This window comes from Acomys minous (assembly GCF_964271855.1).
Source record: "Acomys minous genome assembly, chromosome: 7".
In the NCBI taxonomy this organism is placed as follows: domain Eukaryota; kingdom Metazoa; phylum Chordata; class Mammalia; order Rodentia; family Muridae; genus Acomys; species Acomys minous.
The window spans coordinates 125,462,744-125,482,865 of record NC_140488.1 but is presented as its reverse complement, the minus strand read 5'-3'; the positions used below and the strand labels follow the sequence as shown (position 1 = coordinate 125,482,865).

Below are 20,122 nucleotides of genomic sequence, written 5' to 3'. Positions count from 1 at the left end.
TGGTACAGCAACAGAAAGCAAATTAGGCCAGCAAATGAACTCATTTTTCCCATTCTCCTGGCTACCTGCTTAGCATCTCAGACCTCAGCTTTGACTGTGAATGTTGGGTAGGGACAGCCAGCTCAACTTCCCACTTGGTTACAGGCTTCTGCTTGTAGGTCCCGTGTGCTCATTGGGTGCAAGGCCGGGAAGCTGACTGATAGCAAAGCAGGAACCAGATGGAAGATCCCTGATGCCAAGCTTTGTCTTTTCCTATCATACTTGAGATGGCAATAATACAAAGGAGCATCCACATGCACATATTTTGTTCTTTAGGGGATTTTTCTTTCTCTCGGAGTAGTGACCGAAAGGGAACTAACAACATGCATGAAGGCAGCAAATGTGGAGTGCATCCCTCAGGATCATTTTGCCCCACAATATGGGGTGGGCCTTTCCATCAAGAAGACAAGACAGGTTTCCTTTATTCAGCACTTGAATGGGCTTCCTGCCCTTTCCCAAAAGTACACATCCAAATGTCCTGCTGAGATCTTGGAGTCTCCACACAACCTATCTTATAAACAAAACATGTCCCAGGTACCACAGACTTTGGGGTTTAAAAAGTAGTCCCCATTGAAGTATGGGACTGCCCAAGTAATGCCAGGGACACAAGAACCAACAGCCAGAGTGATTTCCTTGGCAGCTCTCTCCTTGAAAAGCATGTCTTCACCCAGATGAACACAAACAAGCTCTGCTATTTATAGAAGGTGAAGGCATGTTGGAAGGTGATAGGGCATTTCTCACTCAATCTCTCTCCTAATCTCTTGTCTTTACGCAGACTCTGTAAGGACACCTGGAAGTAGGCCTCCCTCCAGAGCCCAGCAAGGGCATCACAAGCCCAGCAGACCCAGAAGGGCAAAAGGATGGTATCATCAGACTTCATCTATAACTCCCCATCTTGGTGTTTCAAAGGCAAGCAAGGGGCTTGAAAGAAGCTGAGCCCATATCCTTGTCAGTGTCAGGAGGAGACGTAACTTATTATTGCACAACTGTGAGAACTGTTTGTAGGGTGCCACTTAGAGGAAGAGCATTGCAAAGAAAATAGCTGTAGGAGAAGCATGCTAGAAACCAAATGGCACTGTATGGTGTTGATCCTCCCTAGTGTTTCACTGCTTTATTCTGGCTACCCAGGGGCAGGAAAATCAATGTGGCCCAGTCAGGGCTAAACTCTATCACTACTTCTGGGTTTTGCTGCAGCAAATACATTTCACTGTTAAGTGTGGGTGGAAAGAAAGAGAGAAGAGTGCATATACAAATAAGTTCAGTCAGCACATAACACATCAGATATCCACTGCCATCTCTCTGTTCCCAGCCTCCTCCTCCTGACACTGACACTTTTTCTAGGGGATACTATGTATGTTTCTACTTCCTGGTGGCCTTCTGGTCTATTGTCTGAGGGTGTCCATGATTCTACCTCCTCACAGGATCCAGAACATGACCTGCTTTCTACTACATGGGAAAATTGTTCCATTGAATTCATTCAAAGGAAGAGAAAAAGGCAAACAGATTTGGTGATATCTCTAAAGTTTTCATGCAAGGAGTTAGGGTCTGATACACAGTGGCTTATTTAAACTCCCTACACAAAGCTGGAGAGATGACTCAGATGTTAAGAGCACTAGAGGACCTGATCTCTATCCCCAGCATGCAAATTGCAAATGACAACCATCTGTAACTTCAGTTCCAGGGGAATCCAATGCTCTCTTCTTGTTTCTATGGGCACTGCATGCATATAGTTTATAGACATACATGCAGGCAAAACACCCATACACATAAAATAAAATAAAAATACTTTCTGCACCTTACTTTAGAAACTTGGAGAGGAAAGCGTTTATTTTATCTTACAGCTTTGAGTCCATCATTCAGGAAAATCATAAGAGGAACCTGGCAACTAGGATTAAAGCAGAGGCCATAGGAGTGCTGTTTACTGTCTTGCTCCCCATGGCTTGTTCATCTACTTAAAAAAAAACCCTGTTATTGGTTCTTTGTGAAATTCATATCCTGTACCTCAATCCCTGTCATCTCCCCTTCCCCTTCTACCTGCCCTCCAGCCTTGCAACCTCCCCAACAACACAGAAAAATATCTTGCCATGGAAGCTATAGTGTGTCACAGTGTGTTCCACAGTATACCTTTTTGTACACACCTCTTTGTTTACAAATGTTCATTGCAATGACCCATTGGTCTGGTACAAGGCCTCTGGCTTCTGCTACTCTATCTATACCTCACTGAGACCCCTCTTGGATATCTTGTTCTTGCCCCGAGTCATGGAGATTCTGTACTTTTAGATCTATAGCATCAGCCCCTTCATGTACTCCAGCAGTTCATCAATGGGGTAGATGGTGGGATGGGCCAATTCAAAGTCCTGGATCTAGGCCTGAGAGGTATCTGAACTGGTAAGCTCACCAGCTCTCCTGCTCTCATGCCCTTAGGGCCGGCTCACCAGCAACCCCCATATTCAAGGCCAGCCCTACCCTGCTGCCCAAGTGAAGTAGAGCATCTGCTTTCCCAAGTGTTGTTGCCGATGAAGGACATAGCCAGTTCTACTCTCATGACTCCAAGGCCAGTTCTGCCTGTCATAGCTGATGAGGGACAAAGGGGGAGAGGAGGGTATCTTTCCCTCATTCAGGACACAGCTCAGAAGACAGGCAGAGCTGTCTCTCCCACACTCACACCGTGAGGGATGGCTCATCCACAACCCCCACATCCAGGGTCAGCTCTACTGTGCTGCCCAGGTGAGGTGCATGGCCTGCTCTCCTGAGTGCTGCAGTTGGTTAGGAACATTTGCAGCTCTCCTGCTTTCATGACCCCAATAGAGCCAATGCTCCAGCCTGCTGCTGGCACCCACTTTTCTTATACCACTCTGGACAAACTGTCCAGGGGTGGCACAGTACATAGTAAGTTGGGTCCTCCCACCTCAATCATCAAACAATTAAATGCACCACAGGTTTTCCCACAGGCCCATCTAGTGGGAATATTTTCTCAATTTAGATTTCCTATTCTAAGATGATTCTAGTTTTTGTCACAATGACATAAAACTACCCAGTATACCCAAACACAAGCACACTGAATACACATAATTAAAAATAATTGAAAAATAATTTTTAAAAAAGATATATCTTCATTTCAATTTGCAGAAAAGAAAGAAAATGCTAAAAACAATCACTTAAGGTATCATTGCAGATTTTCAAAACAAAGCACTTAAGTAATCTAAATGCAAGCTGATGACCTAGGCAGCAGCCTGGTACATATCTTACAGGCCAATGCACAAGATATCTACATGTACTCATTCACTAATTTTTCCTTCTTAATCAATAGGTTCACTCATACCATTGGTTCACTACACCAAAAGAGGTCTTCTTTTTTTTCTGAATTACTGCTTTATTAAGGAAATATTTGTATAAGTTCGTGAGTGATAATACTGCAGATTCATGTGTTCTACCATAAATTATGGATATACAACCTGCCATGAAGCCAGTCTTTTTTTTTTTTACTTTTTTTCTCCTTTATTAATTTATTCTTGTTACATCTCAATGGTTATCCCATCCCTTGTATCCTCCCATTCTTCCCTCCCTCCTATTTTCCCCTTATTCTCCTCCTCTATGACTCTTCCTGAGGGGGATTACCTCCCCCTGTATATGCTCATAGGGTATCAAGTCTCTTTTTGGTAACCTGCTGTCCTTCCTCTGAGTGCCACCAGGTCTCCCCCTCCAGGGGACATGGTCAAATGTGAGGCACCAGAGTATGTGAGAAAGTCATATCCCACTCTCCACTCTACTGTGGAGAGTGTTCTGTCCATTGTCTAGATCTGGGTAGGGGTTTAAGGTTTACCGCCTGTATTGTCCTTGGCTGGTGCCTTAGTTTGAGTGGGACCCCTGGGCCCAAATCTGCCTATCATAATGTTCTACTTGTAGGCTTCTAGGACCCTCTGGATCCTTCTACTTTGCCATTCTCCCATGCTTCTCTCATCTAGAGTCCCACTAGAATGTCCTCCCCTCTGTCTCAGTTTCCTGGTAAGTGAAGGCTTTCATGGGACATGCCCCTTGGGCTAATATGCAGATATAAGTGAGTATATACCATTTGAGTCTTTCTGCTTCTGGGTTAACTCACTCATTATGATCATTTCTAGCTCAATCCATTTATCCACAAATTTCGGGAATTCCTTGTTTTTAATAGCTGAATAGTATTCCATAGTGTATATGTACCACAGTTTCTTTATCCATTCTTCTATTGAGGGACACTTAGGCTGTTTCCATGTTCTGGCTATTATGAATAAGGCTGCTATGAACATGGTTGAGCAAATTTTCTTGTTGTGTGCTGGAGCATCTTCTGGATATATTCCAAGGAGTGGAATAGCTGGGTCTTGAGGAAGCCCTATTCCCATTTTTCTGAGCTAGCACCAGATAGATTTCCAAAGTGGCTGTACTAGTTTGCATTCAAAAGGGGTCTTCTTAATGCTTTCCTTTGGTAGACACAGAGATTAATACACACCTCATGCCAATCAGTCCCCAGAAGCTTATTTCCTGCTAAGTTGTAACCCAGGTGCAGAACCAACCAGGATACATTAGTCAATCTGACAAAAACATTAACTTCTATGCTGATAAGTTTGTCTCAAGAGACATAACAACCTTTCCCCAAGCATTTAGTTTATATTGGGTACATGTAATCTTTGCCTTAGCCCAAAATGTCTCAAGGCCCCTCAGTCACTTATTGCCCACATTTCTCGAAGATCCAGGGCTCCTGAACTGCCCTATCCTGTGCTACAATCTTCTTGGCAGAGCTTCTTGTCCTCCATAGGTAGCGTATGCATTGTTATGGCTTGAGTATGACATGTGCCCAACGGCTCATGGGTTGAACATCGGGTTCCCATCTGATAGTGTGGGTAGGCTGTGGTAACAGTTGGGAGATGGAATCTTCCTGAAGGAAATAGGCCAACTGAAAGTGTGCCTTTGAAAGTTATTTCATATTCTCATCTCTTCCTGTCTTTCTGCTTCCTGTCCACCATGGAGTAAACAGCTTTCTGCTCCCACAGTCCTGTTGCCACAATGCTCTGCCTAAGCACATGTGCTAAACAATCATGGAATAACCCTATCAAACCCTGAGCTAAAATATGTTCTTCCTGTCTTATTCTGTTTTGTGCAGGTATTTAGCCATAGTAAGAGTAGCACTGGTTTGGGAGGTTATTGGACCTTCTGATCACAACTCCATGTCAAACTTCTAGGACCACTTCTCTTTCACATCCCATGCCAATGGACAGCATCCTCTGGGAGATCTGAGCTTTAGTCATCAACTCCCCTACATCCATCACCTCCTCACTGAATGGCCTGCATTGACCTCACACTCTCAGCCACAAGCCAAAGTAAAGGTTGTTAACTTAGCACCTCTGGACACTGGACAGAAATTGAAGGTTAATTCAGCAGTCTTTTCATCGCACTATCAAGAGCATACCTCCCACCATTTTTCAAAAGTCCCATTATCCTTTGGAGTCTACACTATCTGCTAGCAATTTGCTAAATCTTTATCCCAGACTGTCATCAACCTCTCAAACACAGCAATAGCCATTTTGGAGGATGCTAGCTTAAAGAACACTAGCCTTCTCCCTCTTCTCTTGCCTCGCTCTACGATTGTCACCTGGGTGATCTATCTCCAACACTGCCCCTTCATTCATTCATCTTCAGCCACGTACAACCATGGCCTTACACAATGTGAACTGTAGATAGGTGCCTCTCCATAGGTCTCATCTCTAAGACAGCATAAATCTCTCCTCTGGTCACAGACTCCTGTACCCCCTTTTCAACTCTCAATTTTTCCCGCGTCACTCTTGCTCACCTGACTTCTCCGTAACACCTGTAGCTGTGCTTTCTTCCCTATCATCTGAGACCCCACGTCTATCACGTAAGCTTCAGGGCCCTACCTGTTTCCTCCAGGCAGTGAGCATGAGCTTGCAGCAGGCAGCAGTATGGCAAAAAACAATCAGTCTTTCTCTCTCCCCTCAGAGCAAAAGGCCTCCTCTAACTTCCCCATTCTTTAGGCGAATAAGAAAACTGATTATGACTTAGGTTGTCTGAGTTGGTAAGGACTGACAAAAATCTGTTTTTGTCTAACCTCTAGCTAGCTTTCCTCTATCTCTCTTCCTTTGTGGGCGAACCTGCTCTGCAGCTCAGGCTTCTGGTTTTCTGCCTTCTACTCAAGTCAGTTTCTAGAGCAGATATCGACCTGCTTCTTTCCAGCAAGTTTTTAGAGTCTTTTCTTCTTCTTCTTCTTCTTCTTCTTCTTCTTCTTCTTCTTCTTCTTCTTCTTCTTCTTCTTCTCCTTCTTCTTCTTTTCTTTTCTTTTGGGCCCTTCTGCAGAGTCTTGGGCTCTCTGATCAAAGAGGTTTCTTAATCTGTTTTTATGAGTATTAAGTTGGTAATCGAAACTATTACACCTATAACCCCATACTATTGTGTATACAAGTGCGCGCACCGCCCCCACCCCCTCACCAAGATGTAGATATAAGAAGTTAACTGCGATCAACTATCAAAACAGGATGGATAGAATGTTCATTGGATCACAAGCACCCTTTTGACTGGGTGGGTGGCACAAGGTGGACAAACTAGCTTAATGTACCATGAAATAATAACTGAGAGATCCCCAAGACCCCAACTACATCTGAGGTGACACTTTCAGCCTAGAGAAAAACATCCTCATTTCCTCATTGGAGCTGTGCTTCCCTCCCTTTCCTGAGACCCCATGTCTATCACTTATGCTTGAGGGTACTATCTGTTTCCTCCACTCAGTGTTCATGAGCTTGCAGCAGGCAGCAGGTAAAACAAAAATTTCATCATTCAATTTTTTGTTTGTTTTTTTTGGTGTTCCTCTCACCCTTAATTTAGCATTTCACTAAACAGTCTTGCCTGGCCCGAAACTTTTGATTACTCCCACCTCATTTCCCAGAGGCTAGGTTGAGTGACATGTGAGCCACCGCTGTGCTTGGCACTCACCGTTTTAAAAGTTAACCCTGGGAATGGTTTTTGAAGTAGTTTTTCATATTAAAATTACCTATGCACTTTCTAGAAATTAGAGGACCATTCTTACCAGTGCTGAGGGATGTAAAGATCTGAGGAAGACAGCAATCACTATCTTCAGTTTGTTCAGAATGGACATAAACTTCTTTGCTGCTGCCCTTCTGGTGTCCTTCTGTCCCTGAATAGCACTCTTGAGAACTGAACAGGAACACTGGAGCCCCACCCTCCCTAAGATCTAGAATGGTGCCCCAGCACACAGTGGGCCCTTGGTCACCTTTTGTTGAACGTGTGCATGTAAACACAGCTATGCTTTTCTTCCGCAGAGATCCCTTTCCTTGGATCCTTATTCCCGTTAGAAGAGGAAACCTCGTCTGCGAGTACTGCATGCCATCAGCTTGCTGGCCGCTGAAGAGTTCCAGCCCAGACCCAGCAGCTGATGGCACAATGCCTCCTTTGCCAGTAAGAGCTGCCAATGAGGACTGTGTGTCCTTTTGCTTAATCATCTGTCTGTTAGCCTGCTGGCCATCTGGTCAGGTAAATCTTGGTAAAGATTTGTTCCATGCAGCACACCGTACCCTTTATGCAGAGGGACACTGGCACAGGGCCGCTTGAATACAGTTGGCATAGTCCTACTACAAATAATTTGGCAAAATAAAACAACTGTGCAAACTAATATATGCTACACTTTTCTAATGTAACTTCTTAGCAAGAAGTATAACATGTATTAGGTACTAAAAAACAATGAAATTTTCTTTAATCTTTAATATTTTTGCCTCTTAAAATTCATAGCATACTAGGCTACTCTGAATGTAAGGAACACATGCTAAAGAGCTTGTATAGAGGCTGAGAAGGAACACAGAGGAGGCAAATGAAATAAAATATAACCACTGGTACCCCCCTTAAAGAACTAGGGCATTCAACAAGTGTTTGTTAAATGAGCCACTACCATATGCTCGACACCATAAGGCATGTGGCAATGACAAAACATGCTCTTGATCTGCTTTAAATCTGGTAAAGGAGTCCGGGGGTGGGTGCATCCCAAGTGGCACATTATCAGCCCCAGCACCACATTAAACACAAGGTGTCAGGCATTTGGAGAAGAGAGCAATAGTGAAAGATAAGAAAATGTATCCAGGATGTTCTTCACAGTTGAGTGGAGAGTGGGGTCTGACTTTCACACGAACCCGGGTGCCCCATATTTGACCACATCCCCTGAATGGGGAGGCCTGGTGACACTCAGAGGAAGGATAGCAGGCTACCAAGAAGAGACTTGATACCCTATGAGCATATACAGGGGGAAGAGGTCCCCCTTAGTCACAGTCATAGTCATAGGGGAGGGGAGTAAAAGGAAAATGGGAGGGAGGGAGGAATGGGAGGATACAAGGGAGGGGGATAACAAATGAGATGCAATGTGAATGAATTAATAAAATATATTAAAAAAAAGAAAATGTGTCCAGAGGAGGACATGCCAACTGGCACAGAGATCAGGCTGTATTGGCACGTACATGAGAGGTAGTCAGAGGAGAATGGGCAAACACCAGCATCAACTTGGGAAAACCTCAAACAGTAGTTCTGGGAGTGTAGACTCCACCATCAGCAGTAGTAGCAGCATCTTGAAACTATTAGAAATGCAAATTCCAGGATTGTGGATATGGTTTAGTTGGTAGTGGACCTGCCTTAGTTGGTAGTGGACCTGCCTAGTATTCACAAAGACACAGATTCAATTTCCAGCACCATATAAGCCAGATATGGTGGCACATGCCTGTGATTCCAGCACTAAGAATGTGTAGGCAGGAGGATTAGAAGTTCAAAGTCATCATTGAATTCAAAACATGTTGAAGGACAGTGTGGGGTACATGAGACCCTGTCTCAAAATAAACAATAAAATAAAACAACAACAACAACAAAAAACCCAAAATGCAAATTCCCAAGTTTATTTCAGGTCTACTGAGTCAGAACCACAGCATGGGGTCCTCCAATCTGTTTTGTTTATGTGGTTCTGGAGTCTGGTCAAGTTTGAGAGTCATGGAGTCAGTGAAACCACTGCCCTCTTTTCAATGGGCTAAGCAAGAACCTGAGGCTTTCCTCCACCTCCTCGCTCTTTTGCACAGTAGTACCTTCGAGGCTGGGCAGACACAGCGTGTAGAGAGCTTAGAGAATCTCCATCTTCTCACAGCCTCCTCAGGTGGCATGGCAATGTTAAGAATTTATGCTTCCCACTAGTTTATGTACTGCGATGTCCCTTGTGTACATCCCCTTTGGAAGCCTGCTCTCCTACCTCACAAGTAGATTTGAAAACTGGAGGCTGAGAAGAGCTAGCCAGAGGCAGGATGTGAGTGTGACCTCTTGGGCTTGCTAGCTCAGCAAGGACAACTAGTTTTCTCTAGCTTGCAAAGCTGCACCTATTCCATGACCACACTGTTGAGGGTAACTCTCGAAGGCAAGGACGTAGTGAGAATACCACTGCTCATTTGATTAGCTCATTATAAAACGCAGCAGGGATGTATTAGAATATGCCATTGAATATATTGAAATGTGTGTAGTCCCTGAAAACCAACAAGACTTGGCAGCATGTGGCCTCGGCTGTCCTTTTGCCAGCTATGAAGTAATAGGTGATCTTTCCTGCTCTACATCTTCTCTCTGTTTGGATAGCTCATGTTCTCTTCAGAAGCATTTCTGTTTATATAACCTTTTCCTTCTGGTATGTTAGCTTCTGGGATAAGAAACCCACTGATGTGGCTGCTGCTCAAGTTATTGAGGCTTTCAAGTGGCCCTACCACGCGCAAAGAGTTCTTTACTATCAATCAGAAGAGGAGGGTATGACACATAGGGACCTGACCATAACACTGGAGGTCACAATCCAATTCATTCTTATAAGGGCCATTTCAAAGAGGCAGTGGTTCAACTGAACCTTGGTACAACAACTACGGAATGCTAACTCACATGCTCTAGAGATGCCTATGGCTCTGTGCTCAGCTTGGGCAGACAGCCTTTCATACACAGACATGTCAGTATCCAACACTATTGGCTGTTTTCTGATATCTCTCACCCATCTGGGTCATGAGGTGTCTCTGTATTTGGTCACTGTTGAAAGGGCATTTGTTGCTCTTATTATTATAAGAATAATGGGCCATGTAACAACATGTATGAACACATAGTAAATACATCGTACAAACTAAAAACAGCCATGCACTTTGATTCTACTTATATGAGGTACCTATGGGTCAAAGTCATAGAGACATAAAGTAAAATAATCACTTCTAGGACTATAGGGAGGCAGCAGTGGTGAGATGTTGATTAATGGGTACACAGGTGCAGTTATAGAAGAGGTGGAAAGTTGTAGAAATGGCCGCACAATGATGTGAATATCCTTAATTCAAACCATGCAGTTAAAATGGTTAAAATGACAAATTGTATGTTATGTGAGCTCTACCACATTTGAAAAAATTTAAGTAAATACTATTGTCTTCCTGCAGTTTACACAGTTTAACAGTTGACAAGGAAAATACTGTTAGTTTATAGGTATGTGCTACATGTTTGGACATTACATCTAGGTGAATTTCAGGATCACCCTCGATTTACACATGGTGCAAGGTAGGTTAGGAAGACAGCAACTCACAAAGAGGTTGACTAAGATTCAAGCCTGAAGGACTGCCTGCTTTCAACACAGGACCTCAGAATCTGCACACAATGCTGACCACACAAACAGCTTATAAGAACAGATGTCAGTGTGTTGGCAGAGACAGGTGAAGATCGCAGGTCACTGATTTACTCTGCTGTATCACACCAACATGTATTAGGCATGTATGTAAGAGTAGAAAATTCTAGGTAAGAACTAGTGGGAAGAACTCAATAGTTTCTTATCTGTGCAGTTCTGGAATGTATAATACCAACTGTGATTTTCTATTTCTCACACATGTATCTGACAGCCAGTGAAGAACTTGGCAATGAAGAGATCACTATGTTGCCAGGTGTGTCTATGAGGGTCTCAGAGCTCAAAGACACATACCCTAGGAAAATCTGTCATGCATCTTTTGCATTCCACACCACGCTGTGTAGTGAAGTGTAGAGAGAACAGAGGGCATATAGCTCAAGGGACCACAGAACAGCTCTAAGTGAGGAAACACAGCTGTAAGTGAGGTGTGAAGAGGTGTGTAAAGCCATCTAAGGGATGAAGGAGAGCATTCCATCTGCATCTCAGTCTACAAGGCAGCCGCTTGTGTTCTGACTAATCCTAGGAAAATGCCCTGGGTTTGAGCAAGGTCTACATGATGTGTGCCCAGTTCTCATCTACTGATTCTGTAACCCATGCTGTGCTTAGCAACACCTTGCAACCACTTCCTCAATGGAAAAAAGGAGGCTGGAATCTTTAGACATAGCTTTATCCCCATTTTTCACCACTCCCTGTGTTCATCCCATTCCTACCCGCCTTGGTGAGAGCATGGCAGTACCTGGTGTGTGTCAGTGGGCCCACTGGTCGCTCAGGTCTTCTAGGGGGCAGTGCACCAGGTCTGTTCAGAGAATTGGTCTTAGGTGGCCGAGGCTTTTTAGGTGGGATGGCAGGAACAGAAGGCTTCTGTAAATCCATTTTTGGCTCTCGCTCTGGTCTTTCTTTAAGTCATTGTTTGTGGAAGCAAGCATGAAGAAAACAGATAGACCTCATGTCAGTTACAACATTTAGATGTACATTGCTTATTCCCTGATTAAACACACACACACACACACACACACACACACACACACACACACACACACACACACCGATGACATTTCCGAGAGTATAACTGATAGCAAAGAGCACCACTTACCACCTATTCAACTTAGAAGAAGCCAGAACTCACTTCCCTCTTCTTCCTGGGCTTTTACTTGTGCTGGTACTTTGGCCCTGACCCCTAAGCAAGCCCTACTTAACCTTCAAAGTCTAGCCGAAACATCTCCCTAGGAGCCTGTGCAGTGCTGGCATACAACTGATGCTCCATAGATAGCTGATGGTTTTTACTATATGGCCCACATGATATGCTACTGGGTGTAGGGAAAAATGAGCCTGATACCTCTCAGATTAACCTCTGGGAAGCCCATCAGCCAATAAGGAGGAAACTATTCAGGAAAGAGCTTGTTCAAGAACCTCTATGCCTATTTTGAACCTGGAAGACAAAGTGGGACTTCTCAGATTTTGGGCTCAGTTTTTGAAATCAAGGAGATTTTAGGAAGAGGTTGAATCCAGATCTGGTAGTTGAACTGTTTAAAGCCAGCTTCAGCTTTCCCATTTTCAACTAGCCTTGCTTTGTGTGTGGTGGAAAAAAGCATTAACTCATAATCTTACTAATAAAGACTGAACTTCTGTGTGTGTGGTCCATTGAAGTATAGGTAAAATTCCTATATTTATTTATTCAGAAAACCTTTCATTGGCAAGAAAAGACATGAAACCATGTTGTTTGCGAACTCAGAATAGGTGACAACAACTTCAGGTGTCTCCTTGAGTACTGCACAGGTACCACTGTAATTATCTTCACTGTATATCTAAAGGAAAACACACCCCAACCAGGAATGATAAGAACTCAGTTTCTGGCACATTAGGAGCAGAAAAGGAGGGGCTAAGCTAAAATGTTAAGGAGTCTAACTCCCTGGCTGTGCAACAGGAACATAATTAGGATAGGAATGCCAGTAACTTACAGGATGACACTGGTTCCTTGAAGGCCCTATTGCTTTTGACTAGAGCTTCTCCCTATCTGACTCACTGTGGCATAGGACAAGGACTCTGTGAGAGAAGAGTGAAGGCTGTGTGGCTACTCAGTCAGCCAAGGAGAATGGCTGTAACAAATCCATCTGTGACAGGGGATGAAGCATCTTTATCACAGAGCCTGTCTAGGATGCATTTCATAGCACATGTTTTTAGCAAAGAGCTGTTGGTAGGGTTTATATTGAATAGGGTTTTTCCCACTGATCTCTAACATAGACTTGGCCTTCACAATGAAGTTCTAATGACTCAAACTTTACCTGCTCACCAAGAAAGAAAGAGGCATAGATCCTTAACAGCTGCAATATTGGCAAAACTTTCTGCAGGCTGATATAAAATATTAAATTCCACAATAAAATTTCATGAGGCCACCAAGGAGCACCTCCAGATAATTATATTCATTAATTCAGTATTTCTCTTGTGACTTCAAAATAACTGCTTTTTAAAATGGAATTTGCTTGGCTTCCTGTTAATAATAACATAGCACTTTTCCATAAAAATGCATGATCAATCAAAACTTGGGTACCTAGTAAAAGGAGCCCTTCCATGGCATGCAAATTTCTTTGGGAAAAACACTACAATGATGGGAATCAAATGCATTTGTAAACCTGGGTGTGTGAGGTTTTAAGAGACTTCTCTGCCAATGGAATTTCTAATGTCTTTCTGAAGACAATGAGACTGAGTTGTTTTTCCCACTACGATCCTGCCACCCTTCTCCCCTCCAATATTCTTGACTTGGAACATGTGTCTGTAATGCTATTTGCCAGAGTCAAAGGCCCAGCAGTGACCAAGGATGAGGGTTTTCATTTGTCTGAATGGGAATTTCAGCAAGCCAATACCACCTATCAATGGTGCATGACCCCTCCCCCAAAGACATTGAGAAAAGTGCAGGGATCAGATGGAAAGCGTCAGCTATATGCAGGACCCTTGATGAACTTAGAAATCACCACCTTTGGGGGTACAGGCAAGATGGCAATGGCGGGCAGATCATGGAATACTACTAATGTGTTCAGTGGCTGGGCTGCTTGGTTTTGATTTGATGACAAACCATCCCTATGAAAGTGCTACAGAACCCTCTCATATTTCCTTTGAAAGGAGATGTTTGGAAGCAGTCAAAACAAACCCATAATCACTATATTCCAAAGAAAAAGTAAATTGTGTGGGTAATCGGAAGTAGCACTGTGACTGACAGCTTCATCGCTTGCTGTTCTAGAGGCACCAATGAAGAATTGATCTCATACCTTTTTCTTCTGTTCTGTTTGGAAGTGTTTCTGGTCTTTCAGGAGGTATCTTTTTAATTTCATGTTTTCTCTCTGTGGTACCTAGGATGGAAAAGCTAATTGCAATCAGAAAATGTTTTCTGTATTTGTCACATCTACATTTAAATATTTATCAAGCATAGCAAAGACAACAGATCCTCCCTTACCCCCGAGATGGCTGATGGTGGTATGCAGATGTTAACTGTTCAGAAACATAGCAGAACTTATTTCTAGTCTATGCTATGAAATTGCCTTGCATAGCCAGGTGTGGTGGTACGTGCTTATAAATCTGACACTTAGGAGGTCAAGGCAGGATTACTACAAGTTCTAGGCCAACCGGGACATACATATATACATACATACATATACACACATAAACACATACATATGTATATACTGTCTTAAAATTTCTGCATGCCTGTAAATATTTAATTAATAAAAACACCATTAATCTTTTCAAAATATTTAAATATTATTTCCTTCGATATTAAAAGTCAAAGGATATAATGGGGTAGGCATACAGAATGTATAGAAATAATTTACTCATCAAAACACATAAATAAGGAATCATAATAAACATGTTACATTTTATAAATAAGAACAGGTTTCACAGGGATCTAAACTCTATCTTGTAATAGACTAAATATATGGCCTGGATTGTTTAATCATCCTTGCATTATAAGGTGAGGCCTATATTCCCTTGACCAGAATGGCGTCAGCCTTGCAAATGCTTTGACCACTAGTGAAATAATTGCACACTATTTCCAAGTCTCCATTATATGAGGCCATCTAGCTTAGACTTTATTTGCTAGAATGCTGGACATCCATGTAAGAGGTCAACTTCCCAGGAGAATCCAGCATACACATTCTGGACTGCAGCTCCAGCTAAGCCTGGTCTCCCAGGAATTCCTGACATAGGGAACAACACATGTGAGGAAGCATCCATCTTTCAGGGGGATACTCCAGCCTCAGCTAGTTTAGCTTTCCAAGCCACTGTCCCAGGACTGATGGAACAGAAACTAACCATTCTGGTCATGCTCTGTTCACATTCGTAGCCCACAGAATCTATGGCTCTATAAAGGTTGGCACTTTATACCACTAAATTTGAAGTGGTTTGTCATACAGCAATAGTATCTAGAATATAATTTTGAGGAATATGCAGATAGGTTACAGTGGTTTTCCCTAAATCTGTTCTCTGTGTCTGAATTCCTTATGTATTACATATTCCCCAATACATCACTTTACATTTCTTCTTTATGCTTGTGGCCTGCCACTATTCCCTCACCTAAGGTCCTCATCATTGGTGTTGGCTTCAGTATATAAAAGCATGTTGGAAAGCAGCTAAAGCACACGAGAGTCAAAAGTACTCTTCCAACAGATTTGGAGGAGTACTTGACACTCTGTCTGGCCGGCACCATGGATGGCTGTTAGGTATTGAAATAGGAATTATGAAGCCTCGAAAGGCCAAAAATAATTTTAAAATTCCACTGAACACATACTTCATTTGACTGCCTTTAATGATGCTATACACGAAGCACTGTTTTTGCTTTATACCATTTACACATACCTGGGTTCTTTTTGGTAAAAAGGAAGTTGATGACAGTAGGATGGGAATATGAATATTTCCTCATTACCAAGCAATTCTCAAGATACTTCAGGATAAAAGAGCAGGAAAACGAAATGCTGCTATGCCTTACCTGGCAGAAACTCATTGTAAATGTTGGTAAAATTATTTTTAAAAGATTTGTCTACCATGCTACCATATAGTCTCATTTCTAAGGACAATTCTACTGTCTTCAAAAATCGAGTCTTTCTTTCTCTATTCCAGGCTGCCAGATCCTCAAATTGCTCAGTTCAATGCCTTGGGCTCCAACTGATTACCAAGGCCCCTAGGGAAAGAGGTCTTCAGAGAAAAAGACACAACTAGTCTGTTTTAGTCTTAGCACAATAAAATATTTCTACAGCCAGAGCCACTAGGTGGCAAAATAAAACTGTTCAATGTCAGCGGAGTGGAATAGGAGACAGCATTAACACCCAATGCTGGGCCAATCTCGATAATTCTTAACTAGAACTAAATAAATGGGAAAGAAATGAAATCTTAAATAGATTTTTTTCCTCCAAATTTGTGGTTCTCTTCCCCCAAAAATTTTTTTTAGAAAAATTACTTCTTAGTTGGAAGTCAACCTGAACTTCATAGAGGATTTCGAACCATTTAGTGCTAGAGTGAGAGGCCGTGTGTTTAAAACAACAGAACACTTCTTAATAAACCAAATTTGATCATTTACATCCATTCTTATATTATATGCTATAGATATAACTGTGGATTTTTAAATTAAGAACAGCCTTACTTTTATTTTAGCTGTTTCTTATGAAAATTACTATGTATATGCATACATATATGTGTACATATATTAACATACATTCACTGTGTACTATAATGGGTTTCACTGTGACACTGCCATTCATATATGCCTTGATTGTATTTATATCTGCTCTTGTCTCTTTCCCTCTTCAGTCTGTTTAAAAAAATAAATCAACCACTTAAATAGTCATCCACAAGGGAACGTTCTCGCCACTGTGAGTGTCATAAAGAGGAGTTCCACAGGGAAGCATGACCCATCATCTTTATGCATGAGAGTCTACTGTGAAGTGAGTTTCTGCATGTCTAATGACCCCTTCTTCCTATATTAATCAACTTTAATATCTAAACCACACAGAATGAGTGAACTAGAATTTTTTTTTCAAGACTAGAAAAGAACCAAGAAGGAAAGTATCTATGTCTAGAAAAACATCTTTTGGTTGGGGGAGGTGAAGTAAGTGCAAATTTTGGCTAACCACACAGCACAGACAGTAAAACCCCAGCAACTCTGCTCATATACAATGACGCCGTTCCACAGGACACAATCCTCACTAAACTGACCCTCACAAGGACAATAACCGGCTCTTTGCTCCTCAAAACTAGATTGTTTAAAAAAAGAACCCAGACCCAGTTCATTTGTAAGTATTTTCTGGCCATTCTCCTTGGGAACCCCAATTTCTGCACTGTAGAAGAGGAACGTTTCAGTGATATGGGCTCTTTTGTTTGTGTCGTAGGAAAAATAGCAGCTCATTTAAAACCTGTCTGCTGAGACCAAATCACAAGCTCTAAACTGGTAGTCTGTGGACCCAGGAATCTTGAACTCTAACAAAGAAAATTATAGCAAAGTAGAAGGATCCAGAGGGTCCTAGAAACCTACAAGTAGAACATTATGATAGGCAGATTTGGGCCCAGGGGTCCCACTCAAAGTAAGGCATCAGCCAAGGACAATACAGGTGGTAAACTTTAAACCCCTACCCAGATCTAGCCAATGGGCAGAACATTCTCCACAGTAGAGTGGAGAGTGGGATATGACTTTCTCACGTACTCTGGTGCCTCACCTTTGACCATGTCCCCTGGAGGGGGAGACCTGGTGGCACTCAGAGGAAGGACAGCAGGTTACCAAGAAGAGACTTGATACCCTATGAGCATATACAGGGGGAGGTAATCCCCCTCAGGAACAGTCATAGGGGAGGGGAATAAGGGGAAAAGAGGAGGGAGGATACAAGGGATGGGATAACCATTGAGATGTAACATGAATAAATTAATAAAAAAATGCTAAAATAAATAAATAAATAAATTGAAAAAAAGAAAGATGAGCATTTTTGTTCTATGGATCTGAAAGGTACATTACCTGCTCCTTGTTTGATGACAGGAGCGGACGGAGGTGGCGGCTTCTTGGGTCTCTGAAAAAAAAAAACAATCAAAATTATACATGAGGCTGTTGGCAAGCTGTAGCATTACAGACGGACCACAGACATTGTTTTTGTATGTGCAGTGTGGACAATTTAGAGAACCTCTCCAAAAAAAATTAAGCAAGTCTCTCTCTCTCTTGGGACTCCAGTTTTCTTTTGGCACCTCTAAATAAACACTGAAGCAAACTCGATCGGCAAAACAAAACTCGACCAACAAATGAAACGCCATTCCCCCTTTTCTAAATTTACAACAGCCTTCTGGAAAAGCTCAGCTCAGCAAAAAGGGCCTGAAACCAACAAGCACAATGGTGCCCCTTCGCTGAAACCACATTTACAATTAAGATGTAATCGGCTGAATCACAAGTGGTTCAATAAGTGTCACAGGGAAGACTCAAAATCAGACCTGGTAGGATGTGGAGAACCTTCAACTAGATGCAGACCAATGTGCAACCTGGCAAGCTCTCCTTTTTTTGCCTCTTTCTACGCTGAGGCTAAAAGGTCATCTGTGAGATCTCCTACATAGCAGTGATCTACCTTACGACACGTGATAAACTGGAATGGACGTGGGCTTTGTCAAACAGGCCTACTATTTCTTTTTCTACTCCACATTGTTGCTCTATAGGTGGTAGAAGTAGCAGTGTAATCATTCCTGAATCAGTTTCAGAGTTTGTATGCTTTTCCTTGTTACCCAGGATTGACTGGAGGAAGGGATATGAGTGAAGCTGAACTCGCCAAAATCTTCAGTGGTCAGAGAACACAGGCAGGAACCATTTTGTACTGTGATGCTAAGGGCAAGGGGAAAACCATCCAGTGTGATGGCTCTATGAGAGGATGGGAATGGAGAGGGTTGGGGTGTATGCTTCAGAGCACTGCTGATATTCCTTACCCACTCAGGCACTATACATTTGTGCATCTAAGAAAACTACATAGAATACCTTCTCGTTTCCAAAAATGTATTAGTGGGACTTTACCACAGGGACCACAAGGGGCCCAGCTCCCACTCTGACTTACCTTTCTGTGACACAGCACTAGACCATAGAAAGAATTTGTTTTGAATAAAATCCTGAGACTACTAGACACACAGGGAACTTTTTATCTTGGGGGAAGGTGGTGGCATCATAACCTACGGGTTCTGGATTCAGTAACTTTTCAGCCTGATTCTTCATTAGCTGGCAATTCCAACAAATTACTCTGAGTAGAGGCTATAGCATGGCGGGTAAGGGAAAGGGTTCTGAAAGCTGAAGATCAGCATAAATCTCTTTTGTTAGCCAAGGTCTCACCTAGCTCTTCTTTCTCATCAATAAATGGCCATTACCATTATCTTCCTTGTGGGAGGAGGTAGTTTTGCAAGAAGAGTTAGTAATCTTTGACTTGGGTAACTCCTGTGGCAACTCTATGAGGAAGTGATATCAATATGCCCATGCTGCTGTTGAAATAATTGAGAGAGAGAAAGGCATTTCTCAAGGTCACTGAGCTATTAAATGGGCTAGCGGGGACTGGAAGTAAAGCCCAGGGATCCACGCCACATTCTTAACCACTGTGACGGGCCAGTGCTGGAGAATAGCCATGAGGCAGGCATCACAGCGCGCGCACACACACACACACACACACACACGGAATTCCTCAAGCACAAGCAACTGTGTAGTAGTTAGATTGGAAGGAGGACATAGTTGTCACATTGCAGCGACAGGATGAGCTCACTTCTGCTGTAACACAGAAAAGTAGAAAGACCGGCAAGAAGTATGGTTACAGTGGTGATCTCTGAGCTGCAGGACTGTGTGTGTATGCACCCTGCTGTGTTTCCTCCTCAATGTTTCCCTGTACTGCATGTCTACGTGCAGACAAACATACTTTAGTATGAAAGCAGGCTGGTCTCAGGGCCTCCTTCCCTTGAATACAAGCCTTGCACTGAGTGGGTTTGTTTGTGGCTCAAGGTCTCCCAATATTATATTCCCTTTGTCAGCTTTTTCCAGCTCCCTGTTAACTCTGTCCTTTTCCTTCCTTTTCTGTCTTGGTACTGACTAGTTTGGGAAGAGATGTGTGTTTACCTAATGATTTTATTGCTGACACCTTGCTATTTATCCTTCCTTTACCTCGGGAGGGATCAGAGTTACTGCTTATTCATGAAACTGACAACACCTTATAGTCTAATTCTTACCAGCTGAGTCCCAACAATGGGATGTCTTTCTCACCCCTTTCTGGTTTTAAATATTCTTTTAACTTTTAAAAAACATTTTTAATTTATTGTGTGTATATTGTAATGTACCCACGCATGGCACAGCATGTGTTTAAAGGTCAGAGGCCAGCTTGTGTGAGT

The 20,122-nt window shown here is 42.6% G+C and overlaps 1 protein-coding gene across 14 annotated transcripts in view; it reads right to left on the bottom strand.

The window, feature by feature from the left end:
• The window catches only part of SH3KBP1 (SH3 domain containing kinase binding protein 1), a 360,074-nt gene that overhangs the window by 47,310 nt on the left and 292,642 nt on the right, over window positions 1-20,122 (bottom strand). For 13 of the 14 annotated variants that reach the window (XM_084788562.1, XM_084788564.1, XM_084788558.1 and 10 more), the window contains 3 exons: window positions 17,745-17,796; window positions 14,017-14,097; window positions 11,490-11,649 (listed from right to left, as the gene is read on the bottom strand). In XM_084788562.1, the coding sequence (XP_084644688.1) occupies window positions 11,490-11,649; window positions 14,017-14,097; window positions 17,745-17,796 (293 nt within the window). Of the gene's footprint in view, window positions 1-7,312; window positions 7,429-11,489; window positions 11,650-14,016; window positions 14,098-17,744; window positions 17,797-20,122 lie in introns of those variants that run through there. The other variant, XM_084788557.1, reaches the window with a different exon arrangement.